The sequence below is a fragment of the Fusarium poae genome, chromosome 3 (assembly GCF_019609905.1).
Source record: "Fusarium poae strain DAOMC 252244 chromosome 3, whole genome shotgun sequence".
Classification (NCBI taxonomy): domain Eukaryota; kingdom Fungi; phylum Ascomycota; class Sordariomycetes; order Hypocreales; family Nectriaceae; genus Fusarium; species Fusarium poae.
In genome coordinates this window covers 2,606,629-2,624,114 of record NC_058401.1, presented here as the reverse complement: position 1 = coordinate 2,624,114, position 17,486 = coordinate 2,606,629, and the positions used below count along the sequence as shown (strand labels likewise).

Below are 17,486 nucleotides of genomic sequence, written 5' to 3'. Positions count from 1 at the left end.
CATGATTGCATTACTTTGCGCCCTTGTAGCAGTCGTGCGTCTGGTGGCCGGTACATGTGAATGTGGTTATTCAATTCAGGACCCCGAAGGCGAAGGGGTTATTGTGTTTATGGATCGACTTGAGACTGACTTCGGTCAACTGCAAACTATCTCCCAAAGCCAAGACTGGATAGCCCAGAAATTCACAGTATCAGCGGAAGATGGTCGTGGGAACTACAGCAAGGCCTTCGAACCCACAAACGTTGCCATCCAAGCATCGCACCCTCAAGACCATCCCGATCAGGGTCATGGTCTTGAGCTACGTGTAAGCAGTACCATCAGCAACGACGCAATACCAGGAAGCGAGATAGATACAAAAAGACTGGACCTCCATTGGGGTTCATTCCGAGCTGGAATGAAGCTGACAGATGTAAAGGGCACGTGTGCGGCCTTCTTCTGGGTGAGCAATCGTTGTTAACTTTTGGCTGAAGGGGCTAACAGAGTGGCAGTATTTCAACAATACCCAAGAGATCGACATTGAGTTTCTATCACAAGAGTTTGATTACGATAGAGGTATCTACCCTGTCAACCTCGTTGTACAGTCCAAGGCGTCCATGGAGGCCGGCTACGATGCCAGCAAGACTGGGAACTTCAAGCGAGTAAATTTGGACTTCGACCCGACAGAGAGCTTTCACGAATACCGGTTTGACTACGTTCCTGGTCATGTTCGGTTTTATGCGGATAACAAACTGCTCGCTCAGATGGAAGGTAGCGATATGCCTTCTTCTGGGGGTCATTTGATCCTGCAGCACTGGAGCAACGGCAATCCGCTGTGGTCTGGCGGTCCGCCGACCAAGGACGCAACAGTCACTGTCAGCTATGTCAAGGCCTACTTTAACTCTTCGGACCATGAGCGTCAGTCATATTTGCAACAACAGTGCGTCCGGTCTTCTCTGAGAGCCTCTGCGTGTCCTATCCAGAACGTTACAAATGCAACATCCTACGGCGACGACATGCCGCACGATTCGGACTATAATGACGAAAGTGACGCGGCGGTTGCAAAGATGAGCTTGTTGGGAGGTTTGGGGCTTGGCTTAGTGGCATTGTTACTGTGAATGCCTGGACAGGACTGGAGGTGGAAATTAAGGAGGAGTACATGCATTCATATTGTTGGCAAAAACCATTCCGCTCTGGCCCTTAGATAATTATGCTGGTGGCTGAATATACCAAAGTGCTGACGTAGTAGACCTCAATTGTTGCAGAAAGGTTGACTGTAAATCCAGTGTTGGCTGCACCAAAACAACAGGTTCTTTAAAGGAAGGACTAGACCAAAACAGACTAAAGTTTTCGAGATTGAATTATGATTTCATTATATCGTGCTCCTGTTACCAAGTTGTTGAAGATTTGGCCAAGAATCCAACAAAACAGGGCCTAAAACAGGGCAGAAGTAGCATAGTGAGGTGAGATGATGAGGGGCTACCACTCAGCAATTATAAGTACCAAAGTATTGAAGGACTGAGACAAGAGTGCAGTCAAGAATTTCTCATCTAACATTTGTCAAGCTTTTCGCATGTTATTATAGCTATAGCACGATACGATACAATTGACAATACTCCGAGTCGCAGTCAAACATCATGCCTACGGAACCCTTTCTCGACATCTTACTCACCAACCATACGGACTCGAAGGCGCTCTTTGCCCACGTTACAGGCCGAGATGAGAAAGGCGTGGTGATGCTTCTTGCAGACGGAGAGACATTGTATCGTCCTGAATCGCCGTCCGAGATTCTGCAGCCTGTGGGAGCAGACGTTGGCATACTCGTCGGTGAACCTGGGGCTCAGAAAAAGGTCCGGATACCGCACATCTTTGGAGGCCGCATTTGGTTCTGCAAGGGAAATCCTCTTACATTTATGTTGAATCCTGGACCAGCGGTAGTAGAGCCATCCGTGATGAACCCGACCGACCCAAACTTTCACGCCGACTGGGGTTTCTGCGAATTTACTTACAACAACGACCAGTTGTATGTGAACGTGTCATATGTTGACTTTGTGAGCTTACCAATCGGTCTGGAACTCGAGAACGAAGCTGGGAAAGTCACACATGTACGGGGTTTGCCAAAGGATGGGCTGGACCAAGTCTGCGAAGGGCTCAAGCGCCAGGGCGAAAAAGACGGCGCGGGATGGGAGAAGCTTGTGGTCAAATCAAATTCAGGCTCCAACCTCCGGGCATTGAGCATCAATGCTGCTGCTGAGCTCCACCCAGGCTTGCTGGAGAACTACTTTGCGCCAGAGATCGATGCGGCGTGGGAGCGATACAAGAAAGAGGACATCGAGATCAACACGCAGGCTGAATGGGGCGACGTCAAGGGTCGAGTGCATCACGACAAGCTCGTCTTCAAAGACGTGGGCAAAGATAAGCTTAAATTTTCATTTGAGAAACCGTCGACTCGGGATATTGTATCGTGCAGCTCCGGACCGTTTGCGGGGGGACCGGACGTCACGCCGGCACAGCTCAACGTCGGGGCTCGGCTCGCGGCTGCACTAAACAGAACGACACTATCAGGGAATTCCCGGCAGCCCGAGGGGGAGAAGGTGGGTGAATATTATTGCAAGGGGGATGCGCAAGGAAGAACAAATCATTATTCGAGAATATGTCATGAGGTTACGCATGAGGGTAAAGGGTATGCATTTCCATATGATGATGTTGGAGCGTCTGGAGGAGTAGATCAGAGTGGGTTTTTGAATGATGGGAGACCAAAACTGTTGACAGTTCATGTCGGGGGCAGGGAATAACCAAGTTGCAGACAAACAAGCCTTAGGGTAGATAACAACCAAAGCAAGATTTGAGATTTGAGCATATCTTGCCAGTTCTTTATCAGAAGCTATTGGTTATATGTACCTACCTATGTATTACATGTGAGACATGCGGTTGTGGCTTTTAATTAGTATATGCCACAGCCGCAATCAAGGAACGAGAGGGTTGCAGATTGACCCTGAGCTGTAACACCCTGAGCTCTAAAGCTGGCCTCAAATGGTCTATCGAGATGACGTCTCTAGTCAAGTGTATCAGTCACCAACTCAACTGGTCAAGGTATTTGCATCGAATGTAAATACTGATTTAGTACTTACCTTGGCGAATAAATATTATTATTCTTGCAAGAGGTAACGTAGCTAATAAAGTATTGATCCAATGATGCATTCTTAACCAGGGCCCTCGGAAAGAAAGGAAGAACACAGCCATAACCATAACGGACGGCGCCTGCCCACCCAATCTGCAGCTAACAAGTCGCATCACACCCAATCCTGTCTGTCCACCGTCCACTGCGGTGCGAGCCTATCGATCCATTCAAGCCCTTCCTTCTGCTACTGCATCATCCATGCCTCTACTTTTCCCTTTTACATCTAATTTAACTGCACATTGCTATCATTTCTCCCTGGTTCGGAGCACACCAATATATATAATTGTTCCGTCGCCCCCATTCTCAGCATCGACTCACAAGCTCATGATTGACGATTCGCGATTTCTGATACCAGCGATACCCTCTCTAAGAACCGTCATTTGGGATACCTAACCGCATCTTTCGGTATTACCCCAGCTTCCTCCCTACCTAGCTATCCTCTGGCGGGGCATATTTCTTGAGCCAACAAACTGCATTTGTTAAACAGAACAACCCGCGAGAAGCACTGCTACTAGCAGGTGCCCATCATGTCATGACCTGCAAAAGCGTCAACCCTTCTATCTATACGCTTATCTCTCGGCCTTAGCTGTCAAACCTGGATAACCAACTACAAGGTCGTGCCTCTTCAAAGCATCGTCATGGTCTATTGTGGGAAGCCTTCCGGAGGTTGCTCCGTCTGCCGTGGTCGGAAGATTCGCGTGAGTTATCCCGTCATCACTGGCCTAAATTATCCCCCAACAGCATCTACGGTCGGACATACAACTTGACAGTGTGGCCATGACCATCCACTGTTCTTTCATCTTGCTGACCAGTAATTCATCTCCCAAGTGCGACCAAAAGGACCCTTCGTGTACACAATGCACGAAGAAGGGGATAACTTGTCCTGGTTATCGTAACCTTGTTGATCTGATGTTTCGAGATGAAAGCTCTCATGTCATCAAGAAAGCAGAAAGAAGACGGTCCCAGCACCTCAATCCGAATCAAAAGAGCTCTGCTGGCCAGGGACTCCCCTCTCCCTCTCCATCCCCCTCAACACCTACTGAGCCGATCGGCTCATCGCCGACATTCATCATTGATTCAAGACCTGGGAGAGGCTTACCACCTGCCTCCAAAGTAGAGAAACCTAACAAAGCAACGGATAGACGTTCTAGGAAACGGGCCGCTCGTTGTCGCGCACCTGTGCTTTCAGCCTTAAACAATGATTGGAGCCGTTCTTCTTCAGAGACTTCGGAAAGCCCAGCTGATGCCAACGATGATGCCAGAGCTTCCGAGCTCGACGTCCCACTAGACAGGGCTTTATCCCCCGAGACTCAGGACAAGGGCATTTCCTTCTTCTTTTCTCGCTATGTCACGACGGATGGAGGTCCCCACCAGAACTATTCTTTCATATTCGATGTATGGAAGCCCCCGGACTCGGCCCAGTCCCAAGTTGACCTGGTCTCTGTCAGTATGGCAGCTGTTGGACTTGCGGCATGCTCTCAAAGTCTCCAGTCACCCGAACTTATGACCCGTGCCCAAGAGAGCTACGCCATCGCACTCGGATTAACGCACCGGGCCCTCCGTGACCCGATAGAAGTAGTGAAGGACACAACTATGCTTGCAGTATTGATTCTTGGCACATACGAATTCGTTTCGGGCTACAGTGCTCATACGATGCGTGCTTGGCAAGATCATGTTAATGGAGCTGCTGCTCTTGCGAGTATAAGGGGTGTTGCTCAATTTAGGACCAAAGCTGGGGCCCGCATGTTTCTCATGCTTTGCCAAACGGTCCTAATAAGCTGCATTCAGAGTGGTCTCCCTATGCCAGGAACTCTAATAGATCTTCGCCGTCAAATTCCGCCCACTGAAGAACTTATGGGGCCTGACTTTTATGTAGCATATCCCGTTTACAAAGCACTACAAGTTCGGCACGATATCAAATCAGGCACACTTAACAGTCTTGATGATATAGTCAACGCCATATCTGATGTCCAGGAAGAAATTTCTGCAACACTCTCCGGGCTACCAGAGGATTGGAGATATCACAATGTACAGTTGACGCAGCCGGACCCACGAGTCTTGGGACAAACTTGTCACGTTTATACCGGACTTCTCCAATCCACCACCTGGAACATGGTGCGAGGAATACGCATGCTCCTATTAGAAACATTCGTTGAGAAATTTTGCGCAATATTCGAGTCATCCAGCGATACTGTAATATCGGAGGCCCATCTTCAGATTCTGGCCACGTCTGTCAAACTTTTGAACATGCTAGGACGGTCGATCGCTGCGAGTATACCACAGCATCTTGGAGTTGTTAGTATACGCGATATAATTGACCGAAAAGACCCAGCACGTACGGTATCGATTGCTGCTAAGAAGCAGGCCTGCCGTGTTCTATCAACGCCTCCCGCTCATGATACACGATTTGGTACCGGGGACGATGCTTCGAGCAGTGGTGGTAGTCCTGTAATGTTTGACCCGACAAGATCAACAGCCCATACAGATGATGCCGCTCGTTTTATGAGCCTTGCTTCGACCAACAGCACCATTATCTGGCCATTGTACATGCTTGGCATGTCGTCGGCCTGTTCCTCTGAGACGAAACAGTATGCTGTAGAGGGTCTCAATGCCATATATAGAGAAGCTGGCTTGGAACAGGCGCGCGTTGTTGCGGGACTGTTGCAGGAGCAGAAAGCTGGCCCTTCTATCTGTAACACCTCACTTCTTAGCAAGCTTCCGTCAGTAGCTCCGAGCACGCTACCTTCAATAGTTTGATACGCCTCATCATGATCAGTATGCGTCTCTATGCAGCTCAGCATGTCTTTACTTCATTCGACGTCCAAGGAATCATGTTTGAGACGTATGGATTCATCCTACGTAATGGACGTGATATTGACAGCCTTTTCTATTTCTTAGCGTGATTCTTTGGATAGATAGGGCGAGTTTCAGAAGGTCACATACCCAGCATTTTTGAGCTATTGACATATTGCTGTTCTGCATTGGCAGACTGCATGTTTCATTTACCAATTATCAAAATTCCCAAAACCGCCTCCTTTGGCCTTTTTGCGTGCTGGCTCCTCCCATGTGTCAACATCCTCCAGGTCTGCTTCGTTGACTGTTGATGTACTCTTTTGCGTAGTGGCCTTCAAGTACTTTCCTACTCCAGCACCTGTGTTCTCCATGCTGCCGTCATTTCGTATCCGCTTGCCGGTCCATGTCGTCTTGTCATCGTCTGTACCACCTTGTAGCTGGATCTTCTCCCGCTCCTTAGTCTGCAACTCGTCCTCTTGCTTCTGTTTTTGAAACTCGGCAAAGGGGTCAAGCATGATGACGATGTCCTTGATAAAGATCTTATTAAGGGGGCGGTTAGAACCATCAGTGGGGACGTTTTCCATTTTGGAGAGAACGTTGATGTTTTCGACAACTTTCCCAAATACTGTATGTTTGCGGTCGAGATGAGGTGTTGGTTTGTATGCAAAGAAGAACTGGCTAGAGTTTGTGTTTTTTCCTTTATTGGCCATCGAGACTGGGAGTGTGAGGTTAGCAAGAATCAAACGGCACTGGAAAGGGATCACTTACGGGTTCCACGGCCATTGTGTGACATAGGACCGTCGAATTCATCATCGAAATACTTGCCCCAAACACTCTGCCCGCCTCGACCAGTGCCAGAGGGATCACCACCCTGGATCATAAAGTTGGGAATGTTTCGATGAAAGGCCACGCCCTTGTAATAACCTGTCTGGGATAACCTGATGAAATTCCACACAGCTTTTGGTGCAAACTCCGGGTATAGTTCGATTGTCAAGTCGCCCAAATTTGTTTCTATCCTGGCAAATCCTGTTGTCTTGACACGCTTGGGTTTCAGCATGTACTCTTCATCAGAGAGCAGGGCTCTCTCGCCACTCGTTTCTGGTGTCAAGCCTGTGCTGGTGAAACTGGCTGCGGCTTTTCCGGTGGTATAAGTGGCAGAGTTGACAGCCAATTTCTTGTCGTTGATCATGGACTTGCGAACGACGCCGCCAGCGGCCGTGGGTTTCGTTAAAGCAGTGGAACTGCGGTTGACATCACCACCCTGTTCGCGAGCTCTGCGCGCCTTTTCTACCGCCGCCTTGGCGCGCGAGACCTTGTCGCCCATGCTTCCCAGAGCGCTGGAGTTGATATTTCCAGCATTGCGCTCTTCTTCCTGCTCTTTTGTCAATTGCGCCTCGTGCCCTTCCTTCAAATACTTGAACTGATCCAAGTTGCGACTGGCCGCATTCTGGGGGTCCTGGAGGGTGATGATGTCGGCGCGAGTGAATTCCTCGTCGTCAACCAAGTCGCGCCACGATTTGGCCTTGATATTCATGCGATCGACCGTATCCCAAGCGAAGACGTTGGCATATGTGCCATGACGAATAGCGACTATGTGTGTATTGTCGGTGAAGACCTTGTAGGTGACCGGATCGATTAAATCGCCTTTTCCATCACTCAATCCAGCTCCAAGGGAGTCCGACTCTGAATTCCGGGCGAAATTGAGACGGATCAAATCTTTTTTCTGTAGGGGCTCGCCGGTGACGGGGTTCTGGTTGGGATGCTTTTCAAGCCAGGCGCCAATGACTTCAACATCGAAGATAGTCCCATCTGGCGTGCACACTGGATTCTTGAACGGCTGAAGACTGGCGGCGCAAAAGTTGAAGGGAAGACGACGAAATGAAGCGCTGGCTTGTTGGTTGCGAGACGCGCCTGCGCCGATACTGGGAGAGAAGGCGTCGGCCGAGGACCATTCTGAGTGCGTAATCTGAGAGATGCTTGGTTAGAATAAAATATGGCTTCAATCGGGGAATGTTTACTTACATAAAGCTTGTCTGTTCCTTTGCCCATTGTTGCGCTGATCAAACAAGTGATAGTACTTGTTTTTTTTTTTTTTTAATAAAAAAAGAAGTTATGATGATGGCTACCTGTCCATGGTTCCATCCATATGATGCGCCACGCTAAGTTTCCACCTGTGCTTTTACGTACCTCATAGGTACCAGGTACGCTAACCTGGTGCCTGAGACGACCTGGGGCTTATCGTAACCATTCGAAGTCTGGCCAATGAGGACACAAAGTCTCTCCCATGGTTTCTCCTGGCTGGTGCTGACCTGGCATCACTGAGCGGCGACCAATTACGTATACACGTTGATTGCTCCCTTGAATCTGTAACTTGAGGCATCCGGGCTTCTACATTAACTCAACTACACCAATTCATTCTTAGACATACCTAACTTTGAGATCACGGATCTTCGAAGTCAAAGTCCCCCTCCTACTTGACGAAGCACACCCTGCCGCGCAATCAGGACATTCGACAGGCTCGATATGCTCCATAATTAACAAGTTACAGCGCCACCTCTTAAACGTTTCTAAGTTCCCTTCTGCCTTGAACTGCGATCCCTTTTCTTCTATTCCGGATCTCCTCGCAACCCTTCCGAAGCTTTCGCCGTAATATACCCGATACGAACATCATGAGGTTCCTCACGGGACTGCTCGTGCTGGGCATGTCCTTTTGGACAACCCAAGCCTACGAGATCGGACTGGTACGGGGTGGCCTTACAACTACTAGGAAGTGCCGGCATCGCGGTTGTGCTAACTTTGCTTTCCTCTAGAGCAACAAAGAAGGCTACCAAGAATACTGTACTGGTAGGTGATGACTATCATGTGCGATCAAACTCTTCGATCTGACAGTTTTCAGGCATGTACAGCAAGTCCTCATGGGGCGGACCCGTTGACCCATTCATTCTTGTCAAGTTCCTCAACAGTAGCGATTCGGGCGTCAAAGATCCGACAGCTAGTCTTGTGATATTCGAGTGGAAGGACAGAAATCTCGTTGGAATACCTGATCCCGATGTTCCCGGAAACGTGAGTGGTGTCGCAAACCCTCATTTGGCGCATACTAACATGCATCGGATACAGCGACTCGGCGTCTGCGGCGATGAATTCGTCAAGCAAGGTTATTGCAACAAGACCGACATTGGCAAGTTCATCTTGCACCCCGAAGTCGACAAGAAATCCACCAGCGTCGTCCTTACCAAGGCCGTCCATCTCAATACCGCTGCACCCATCAACTACGCTATCAAGAAAACTGGTTACTACTGCGTCCTCACGGACGTTGTCAATACCAAGAACTATGACCTTGTGGTCGAGTACCGCAATGCTTATGGTGAACTCGAAGCCACCCAGATTCCCAAACTGCCATTCTATGGTGGCATGAGTATCTTGTATGCGCTCCTCGCTGCATACTGGGGGTTTCTCTACTACCAACATAGACACGATATCTGTAAGCGCATCGACCCATGCAAGAATGAGTTCTGACTAACTGACTCCGTTTAGTGGCCGTGCAAAACTACATCACAGCAATCTTGATCTTCTTGGTAGTTGAAATGCTCATCACTTGGGGCTTTTATGGTTTGTTTTTTACTCTCGTTATATTACTCGCTCTAACTCGAATGCAGAATATCAGAATCGCCATGGCTCGAACATTGGCTCAAAGGTTTTCCTCACAATTGTAGGAATTCTCAACGCCGGTCGAAACTCGTTCTCGTTCTTCTTGCTGCTTATCGTTTGTATGGGTTATGGTGTGGTCAAGCACACCCTGGGCAAGACCATGATCAGAGTGCGATGGCTTGCAGCAGCTCATTTCCTGTTTGGCCTCGTCTACTCGCTTACTTTCCTCTCCATTACCCCAGAGACAGCTGGTAAGACTACTCGCTTGTTTTTTTATAGTACCCACTGACTCCAGGCAGGCCCATTTGTGCTCTTGATTGTCCTCCCTCTAGCTGGCACCCTAACTGCCTTCTATGTCTGGACCCTCAACTCCCTCAACTGGACTCTCAAGGATCTCCGCGAGCGAAAGCAGCATGCCAAGGAAGCCATGTACAGAAAACTCTGGTGGGCTATTCTCATCAGCGTCATGGTCATCTTCGGCTTTTTCTTCTTCAACAGCTTCACGTTTGCCTCTGCCAGTGACCCTGATTTCGTCCCGTTCCACTGGAAGACACGATGGTTCATCCTCGATGGCTGGCTAAACGTGGTTTACTTTGCTGACGTTGCATGGATCGCGTATCTCTGGCGCCCTACGTCCAACAACCGTCGCTTCGCCATGAGTGACGAAATTGCCCAAGACGACGATGGCAACTTTGACCTTGGCGATATTGGTGTTCCAGGAGAAGACTCAGATGATGAGGAGGCCGAAATCGCCAAGCCTCAAAACAACTCACAAAACACCAACGGTCTATCGTTCTCAAGCGCATCACGGAGTGCCCCTCAACAGCCAACGAACACACGTGCCGGTCCTCGTGAATCGCTAGAGAACGAGACTATCTTTGCCGTTGGTGAGGATGGAGACAAGTTCTCAGACGATGACGACAGTGACGAAGAAGACGCGAAGCTTGTGAGATCCAAGTGAGAAAATCAAGGCGTTGGCTTGGGATGAAAGTTTCTGCAGTCACCTTTCGGCGCATTGTTTTTTTGTATACTTATAGGTTTGCGAAACAGACCAAATCTTATTCATGAATGGAGGTTCAATTAATGTACAGCTCTTTTTGTGTTTGTTCGTGAAATGTAGTATAGTACAAAATGGGCAAGTATAAATACAATATTGTGATCAACGCACATGTTTCTAAAGTCGTTCCTCTTCTCTTCAGAAAGGCTCAAGAATGACCGCCATGAACTTCCTACGTCTAACCTGAGATATCACCTCCAAATCCAACTGGTCGCCTTCGACCATCGTTTTCAGGCAGAATGGCCAACACTTTGTATAATTTCCCCATACCATCTGGACCCTTATCAACAAGACGCTTCCAGGCCCCATCGATCTTGTCAACGGCGTCCTTCTCTACACTGGGAGCCTTGGTCAACTGTTCGGCACGTTCACGGATGCCCATTACTGTAAGGAAATCGCCCTGGGTGACAGGACCATGGACCTCAACGCCCTCACTTGCCGACATAGCCACTTCGGCAATGGCGGTGAAATCAACGTCAGCGCTTAGATCAACCTGACCGGGCGCGGAGAAGGGGCTCACGCGCCTGTGGTGACGGATGCCTCGAAGTGAGTTAATAGGGACAGTGTCTGAGGTTCCGTAATCAAGGATGAGAGCGGCGCCACTAGGCTTGGTCTTGGGATGTTCATCTGAACCACCGACACGAGTCGCAAAATCTGTAGCAAAGATGGAAGCATCCGGGCAGATTTCAATATTCGAGTTGGGCATGCTCTTGAGCTTGCGGTACCGAGTAGAGGTCTCGGGGAGGAAGCGAGAGTGGCGGGTAGGGGTAGACGAAAGCGTAAGTTGGAATTCAGGGGGGGGCTCATGCTGCTCCGACTTTGGTGTTCCGAGCTGAGCGTGAGTGATGCCCGGTGGTGTAGGCGACACCATCATCTCTCGCCATTCCATGGTGGGCTTGGTATTTTCGGGTGGTGGCTGCGGAGCTGAAGTAGATGAAGAGGGCTTTGGTTGAGGGGTAGCAGCAGGGGCAGATTGGAAACTGTGTATAGGTAGTGCGTCAAAGAACTCATGGGCGATTATAAAGGGCATCTTGTCGGATTCCATAATAACGTTAGCTTTGTAGGACAGCACAACAAGATGCTATTGCTTACCGTATGGGATTGACTTGATGTTATCTGTCCAGACAATCTTCTTGCCATTGTACTTGCTAGAACTGCGGAAACCAGATTCTAACTCAGATGAAGAGGCGTCAGGTCCGCACAGAAGTTCCTTTTGAGCCTTTCGGAGCTCACGACTGGCCTCAACCATGTAGACAGCGTCGATGCTGTTAGCCATAGCAGGGAATCGTTGGATTGTCTGGCAACGAGTCAGTGAGCACAATAGAGTTGAACGTTAAATGAATTTCTTACTCGAAGCATATCATCCATCAGAGTACCGCGACCAGGTCCAACCTCGATAATCTGAACTCCCTGCTTTGGTCGACCCTGGCTCATCCACTCGGCGATGAACCAAATACCGATGAGTTCACCAAAGATCTGTGAGATTTCTGGTGAAGTGACAAAGTCACCCTTTGTTCCAAACTGATCTCGACCTTCTTCGATGGCTCCAGTATAGTAGCCTCCAATATCACCAGTTAAGCACATTCGCATGTAGCTTGCCAATGGAACAGGCCCTGTCGTCTGGATACAGGTTAGCATGGACACACTGGTTCAACGGAACTTACTCACTGAGATGGCAGCAAAGAGCTGTTTAGCCAAAGGCGTAGACCACTTTCTCTCACCCTCGAATTCATCTTGGATTTCAGTCTCTTTTTGAAATCGACCAATACCGGATGAGAAGTTTCTAGCAACACAGGACTTGACAAAGTTTGGCCGCGATATACAACGGTTATTGGCAAGCCTTGTAAAGGGTCTTATGCCCAATGATCTAAACATATTGTACCTTTGACTGCCCAATCGAGTACATAAAAGATTAGAGACTCAAGAGATGGGCAAGGTTCCCTGGTAGTAGTGCGACACCACTCACTCTCATAAAAACGTGGATCAGTGACGATGCTTTTCCTGAGACAAAGCTACCTGCTGATAAGATAAGGAATTCCTCAACATCGAACCGTCCCCTACTCTCACTACCTCTCTCCACAGCTCCCGTGTTCTCTGTACATACTCAAACCTTGAATCAAATACTATCTTACTCTTCACACACACTGTCGGCCTAACTCTCGCCTATAATCACAAATCCATACACCTAGTTACACCTACTACAGCGCACACCATGTCCAGCAAATCGCGGTGGGCCGACTCAGAGGAAGACGCCCGCCTCGACGCCAAACTCAAGGAAGAAAAGAGACGTAAAAAGGCAGAAAAGGCACGAAAACTCGAAGAAGAGAAGAAATTACAGGCCGCAGCGAAGCAGAGCAATCTCGAAGCTGACGATGACAGACCCTCGAAGCGACGGAGGATCACACCTGAGCCAGGCGCAAAACAAGACGAGAAACTGCCTCTAGCCAAGCTACTCCGATTCCCGACTGGCAGCTGGGGGAAGTGCAGAAGCGTTGAGAATTATGAAAAGCTGAACGACATCGAAGAGGGAACTTATGGATGGGTTGCGCGAGCTACGAATAAAGCCACAGGCAAGGTCGTCGCATTGAAGAGATTAAAGCTAGAACCACAGGATCGGAACGGTCTACCGGTTACGGGCCTTCGTGAGATACAAATACTCAAGGATTGCCAACACCGCAATATTGTTACCATGGAAGAGGTCGTTGTGGGCGATGATGTATCGCGGCCAGACAAGTAAGCACGCGCCCATCAATTCCTCTCAGTATCGACAATACTAAAGTCACTACAGTTCATTATTTTTGGTTCTTGAATTCGTCGAACACGATTTGAAATCCATTCTCGAAGACATGCCCGAACCCTTCCTCTCCTCCGAAGTGAAGCGCCTTCTTCTCCAGCTCACATCAGGTATCGCCTACCTCCACGACAACTGGATTCTTCACCGTGATCTCAAGACTTCCAACCTGCTTCTCAACAACCGCGGCCAGCTGAAGATTGCCGATTTTGGAATGGCCCGTTACGTCGGTGACCCCCCACCCAAGCTTACCCAGCTTGTCGTCACCCTCTGGTACCGTGCTCCTGAACTGCTTCTTGGTAGCAAGACATACGACGCTGCTGTAGATATGTGGAGTGTAGGCTGCATATTTGGCGAGCTACTCACTCGTGAACCTCTGCTTCAAGGTAAAAACGAAGTTGATCAAGTCTCGCGCATCTTTGAGCTATGTGGCGTTCCCACAGAAGAGACGTGGCCTGGTTTCCGACGTCTTCCCAACGCTCGCTCATTACGTCTTCCCAAAAGCCAAATTGCCACGGGCTCTGTCGTTCGCGCTCGCTTTCCCAGCCTTACTAGTGCAGGCGCTGGTTTGCTGGGTGATTTACTATCACTTAACCCCGAGCGCAGGCCGTCGGCGCATGAGATGTTGCAAAACGAATATTTCCGTCAGGACCCCAAGCCGAAGCCAGAGAGCATGTTCCCGACCTTCCCCAGCAAGGCGAACCAAGAGCGCCGCAGACGCGTAGAGCCTCATGCGCCTGTGCGTGGGGGACAGGCTGCTTCGCTAGGCGACGCTGATCTAAGTGGCATATTCCAGGGGCGAGACAAGGAAGAGAAGGGGGCAGGATTCCAACTTCGTATGATTTAAGATTTGGGCAAATGATGACTATTGTTAAAGCAGAATTGTTAGATTGCAGGTTATATGAGCAGCCACAGGCAGATCCCATTCATATACCCAGATAGACAGGATTCATCCAAGTTCATTATCCTTAGAAGAATCTTTTATTGCATGATAAACCGTTATGAGCAGCATGTTTGTTGGTGAAAGACATTCGATATGGGTTCAAATTTATCTGAAACGGCTACTGTCAGTTACCAAGAACCAACCAGATTAGATATATATAATAGACAAAATCATTAAGTGATTTCTGCACGATTTCAATCACCATGTCATAAGTATCCAAACTGGGCTTTCCTCCAGATTAACTTCGCCGGAAATATAGACATCTACCAACGCCCTCACTGAGCTGTGACGCATCCAAAAGACCAAGAACGATAAACAATTTTTCTCCATCTGATGCTTGCCTGACCGTAAACACCTCCAAGATTAAACTCCAAATAACAAGAGCAGGAAAAAGTGACAGCTTAGGACTAGTTGTCGCAGATATCACAGTTCCACTGGGGGTAGGGCGTGTAGGCTGCGGGGGTGTACATGCCGAACTGGAATGTCTTCTGGACCGCCAGGTAACCGGGGGAGGGAATATCGGTAATTTCAGAGTCGGAATCCTTGATGATGAGAGTGTACATGCCAACAGGGAGAGGGGCATCAGGATCATTGGCCTCCTTGCTAGTATCCCAAACGTAGGTGGGGTTCGTCTCGAAAGTCATGTTGGCGGTAAGAGTGTAGGTTTCGCCGGCGGAAGACTGACTGACAAGCACGTCAATCGCAGTAGGAGTGCCTTCGAGTGAGGTGTAGTTCCAGCCAAAGGTGGCGTAGTCGCCAATCTTGATCAGCGGCGTAGGGACATACATAGTGTCAGGCAGAGTCATACTCAAACCACCAGGTTGAACATCGGCAGAAAAGGTTGTGCGTTTGGGTGCAGAAGTTCCAGTCTTGGTGCCCGACTTCTTTCCGGTTGTCTTTCCTGTCTCTGTGGAATCTTCCTCGGTGGCAGTCCCAGTCTCTGTTCCGGTTTCGACTTTAGCTGTGTTTAGATTGGTCTGCTTGGGGCTTTTCTTGGTGTTTGTGGCTTCCTCTTCGGTCGTGGTATCTTGACGAGGCTTGAGAACTTGAGTTTCCAAAGGCACTGTTGAAGAGTCAGTAAAAAGGGGTCTGGGGGTCTGGGGGTCGTGGGGAAAGCTGGCATACGATTTTCCGGAACAACTCGTCGAACTACAACAGAGTCGGCGTTAGGAAACCAACTAGGCCATGCTGTAGCCAAAGGTGCAAGAGAAGTGAGGCAGACAGCGGCCTGGAGGAGGTTTGAGGTGGGACGCATGATGGATTCGTTGATGGTCGTTGTCGGGTTGGAGAAGAAAGGGGTTGAGATGGAAATCGAACAATGACCACAGTGACGGTATTAAAAGTCGGTTCGAAAATGGAGGATCGCTGTCGTCTCGATAACGATAACGATGTTGTATTAACTATGTTGATTTGATAGATTGTCCTTACGAATGACAGATCTGTCGAGATGCTGGGCGTGTCCAAGTCGATGGGAGCGAGTGAAGGGTGAAACAGATGGAGTAGCGAATGTCGAGAAAGAATCAGAGCGAAAGACAACAGAATCAAAACAAGGCTGATATGCTGCTAGTCTCAAAAGTTCTGAAATTGATCAATCTCTAGAGCTTTAACGAGAGGAAGAGCGAGCGAGCGAGCGAACAAGAGGTGGACAAGAAATCAACAGGACAGGAGCAAAAACGAGAGAACAAGGGAAAGCGTTGGCGTTATGTTGGGTTGGCCCAGCAGACGAGGGAGCAGGGGGGGTTGGTCATCTCATCTCATTGGTGTAGAGCACATGCTTCAAGCCCCCATAACAGTATGTACGTACCCCCCCCTTGGCTATCGATTTTTAACTCGTGAGCCAAAACACCAGTTCCGTATTTTCTCTTCATTGGGTGGAGGCTTAGCTGGAACCGTTGAATCTCCATATCAGTTAGTGGGTGAAGGAGCTGAGCGGTACAACTGAACCTGGGCATGTACGTATTACAGCACTGTACTTGCAGGACACAGCCCATTTGGAGCCTGGTTTATTGGTTCATCAATTCCTTCATTATTGTCAGACGCGAAAATCATTGTCTCGTGTTGACAGAGTTGGATGCTTCCCTGATCCAAAAAAAGGAATGGACACCATCACATGATCTCGTGTAGACTCCATTGCTTCACCTAAAAATAACAACGGTTACCCTTCGCCCCATCCCTGTTCGGAGTCCCCTAACGCCTGAACCCGCCCGCTATTCTCGGCAATCATGCACGAAGGATGGGACGGGCGACAGGGTTAGCGGGATCAGGTATTACTAGGTAGGTACGTAGTAAGGTTCCATCGACAGATCCTTGGATCCAATGTTAACAAGTACTACGATCTTCTCGTGCTGATTTCTAGATCTTTCTAGCATCGCAGAAGCACTAGCAAGGTGCGTTTCTTCCTACCCTTCTAAAATCTACAATATGTCTGTGACGATGGTGTCTCGGATTAAAGTGAAGTACCCATTAACCATCCTGCACGGCCCCGTTGATCTCATCTAAGTCTGGGCTGCGTTTGGCTTTCTACCGCTTTAGCCTCCGATCAAACGGGGCCTCAATCTTCTGTATCACGTGTATACTAAGTACGGGACTATGACAATGTCAATTTTCATCGACTACATTTATCATATATGGTATATTTCCACTGATGTTTATTTGTATTTCGTCTTCGCTACTTATTAAGTGACCATCAGTTGGTGTAACATGACTGCAACGGTGATAATCACTATCACTCAGGAGTCCCAAAAGTCAGGAGAAAATCGAAAGCAAGTTGCTAATACTCCATATCCCACAAGAGAGTGACTGTAGTCTTCTTTTCGCAATGTGATTGACATATGCAGTACTGTTACCATGGAAAGTCACTGACGATTGATATGCGTCAGGCGTACCGTCAATGTACAACATGTGTGGATATGTGCCCATCTACAATGCATGCGGATTTGAACAATCTCACTCCTTGTGGTTGAAATTGAACGTTTGCTTGCATTTCTTTCATCTTTTCTTCATAAGCCAGCAGCCGAATAACGGGAAGCTTGTTTTTGTGGATGGTAGCCCCTCAGAGTGACGGGAAGTTGTCAACGAGGCTCGCAGTTGCCAACAG

The 17,486-nt window shown here is 48.8% G+C and overlaps 7 protein-coding genes across 7 annotated transcripts; 3 read left to right on the top strand and 4 right to left on the bottom strand.

Moving 5' to 3' along the window:
* Window position 1: 1 nt before the first annotated feature.
* FPOAC1_008273 (uncharacterized protein) lies at window positions 2-5,914 on the top strand (the record flags this gene model as incomplete). The annotated part of the gene is made up of 5 exons (XM_044852718.1): window positions 2-304; window positions 416-439; window positions 489-1,076; window positions 1,605-2,570; window positions 3,986-5,914. 5 exons carry the CDS (start codon window positions 2-4, stop codon window positions 5,912-5,914), a joined length of 3,810 nt encoding a protein of 1,269 aa, XP_044705388.1.
* Window positions 5,915-6,159: 245 nt separating this feature from the next.
* CYP8 (Peptidyl-prolyl cis-trans isomerase cyp8) lies at window positions 6,160-7,999 on the bottom strand (the record flags this gene model as incomplete). The annotated part of the gene is made up of 3 exons (XM_044852717.1): window positions 6,160-6,665; window positions 6,719-7,916; window positions 7,973-7,999. The coding sequence occupies 3 exons, from the start codon at window positions 7,997-7,999 to the stop codon at window positions 6,160-6,162; spliced, it is 1,731 nt and encodes a 576-aa protein (XP_044705387.1).
* Window positions 8,000-8,619: 620 nt separating this feature from the next.
* On the top strand, window positions 8,620-10,559 carry FPOAC1_008271 (uncharacterized protein; the record flags this gene model as incomplete). Its single annotated transcript, XM_044852716.1, has 7 exons — window positions 8,620-8,691; window positions 8,761-8,794; window positions 8,847-9,013; window positions 9,068-9,431; window positions 9,485-9,559; window positions 9,607-9,849; window positions 9,898-10,559. 7 exons carry the CDS (start codon window positions 8,620-8,622, stop codon window positions 10,557-10,559), a joined length of 1,617 nt encoding a protein of 538 aa, XP_044705386.1.
* Window positions 10,560-10,833: 274 nt separating this feature from the next.
* Window positions 10,834-11,700, bottom strand: FPOAC1_008270 (uncharacterized protein; the record flags this gene model as incomplete). The annotated part of the gene is made up of 1 exon (XM_044852715.1): window positions 10,834-11,700. The coding sequence occupies one exon, from the start codon at window positions 11,698-11,700 to the stop codon at window positions 10,834-10,836; it is 867 nt and encodes a 288-aa protein (XP_044705385.1).
* A 36-nt stretch (window positions 11,701-11,736) lies between these two features.
* On the bottom strand, window positions 11,737-12,530 carry FPOAC1_008269 (uncharacterized protein; the record flags this gene model as incomplete). Its single annotated transcript, XM_044852714.1, has 3 exons — window positions 11,737-11,952; window positions 12,006-12,275; window positions 12,324-12,530. 3 exons carry the CDS (start codon window positions 12,528-12,530, stop codon window positions 11,737-11,739), a joined length of 693 nt encoding a protein of 230 aa, XP_044705384.1.
* A 337-nt stretch (window positions 12,531-12,867) lies between these two features.
* Window positions 12,868-14,293, top strand: FPOAC1_008268 (uncharacterized protein; the record flags this gene model as incomplete). Its single annotated transcript, XM_044852713.1, has 2 exons — window positions 12,868-13,388; window positions 13,444-14,293. 2 exons carry the CDS (start codon window positions 12,868-12,870, stop codon window positions 14,291-14,293), a joined length of 1,371 nt encoding a protein of 456 aa, XP_044705383.1.
* Window positions 14,294-14,796: 503 nt separating this feature from the next.
* FPOAC1_008267 (uncharacterized protein) lies at window positions 14,797-15,644 on the bottom strand (the record flags this gene model as incomplete). Its single annotated transcript, XM_044852712.1, has 2 exons — window positions 14,797-15,452; window positions 15,515-15,644. 2 exons carry the CDS (start codon window positions 15,642-15,644, stop codon window positions 14,797-14,799), a joined length of 786 nt encoding a protein of 261 aa, XP_044705382.1.
* Between the last annotated feature and the right edge of the window lie 1,842 nt (window positions 15,645-17,486).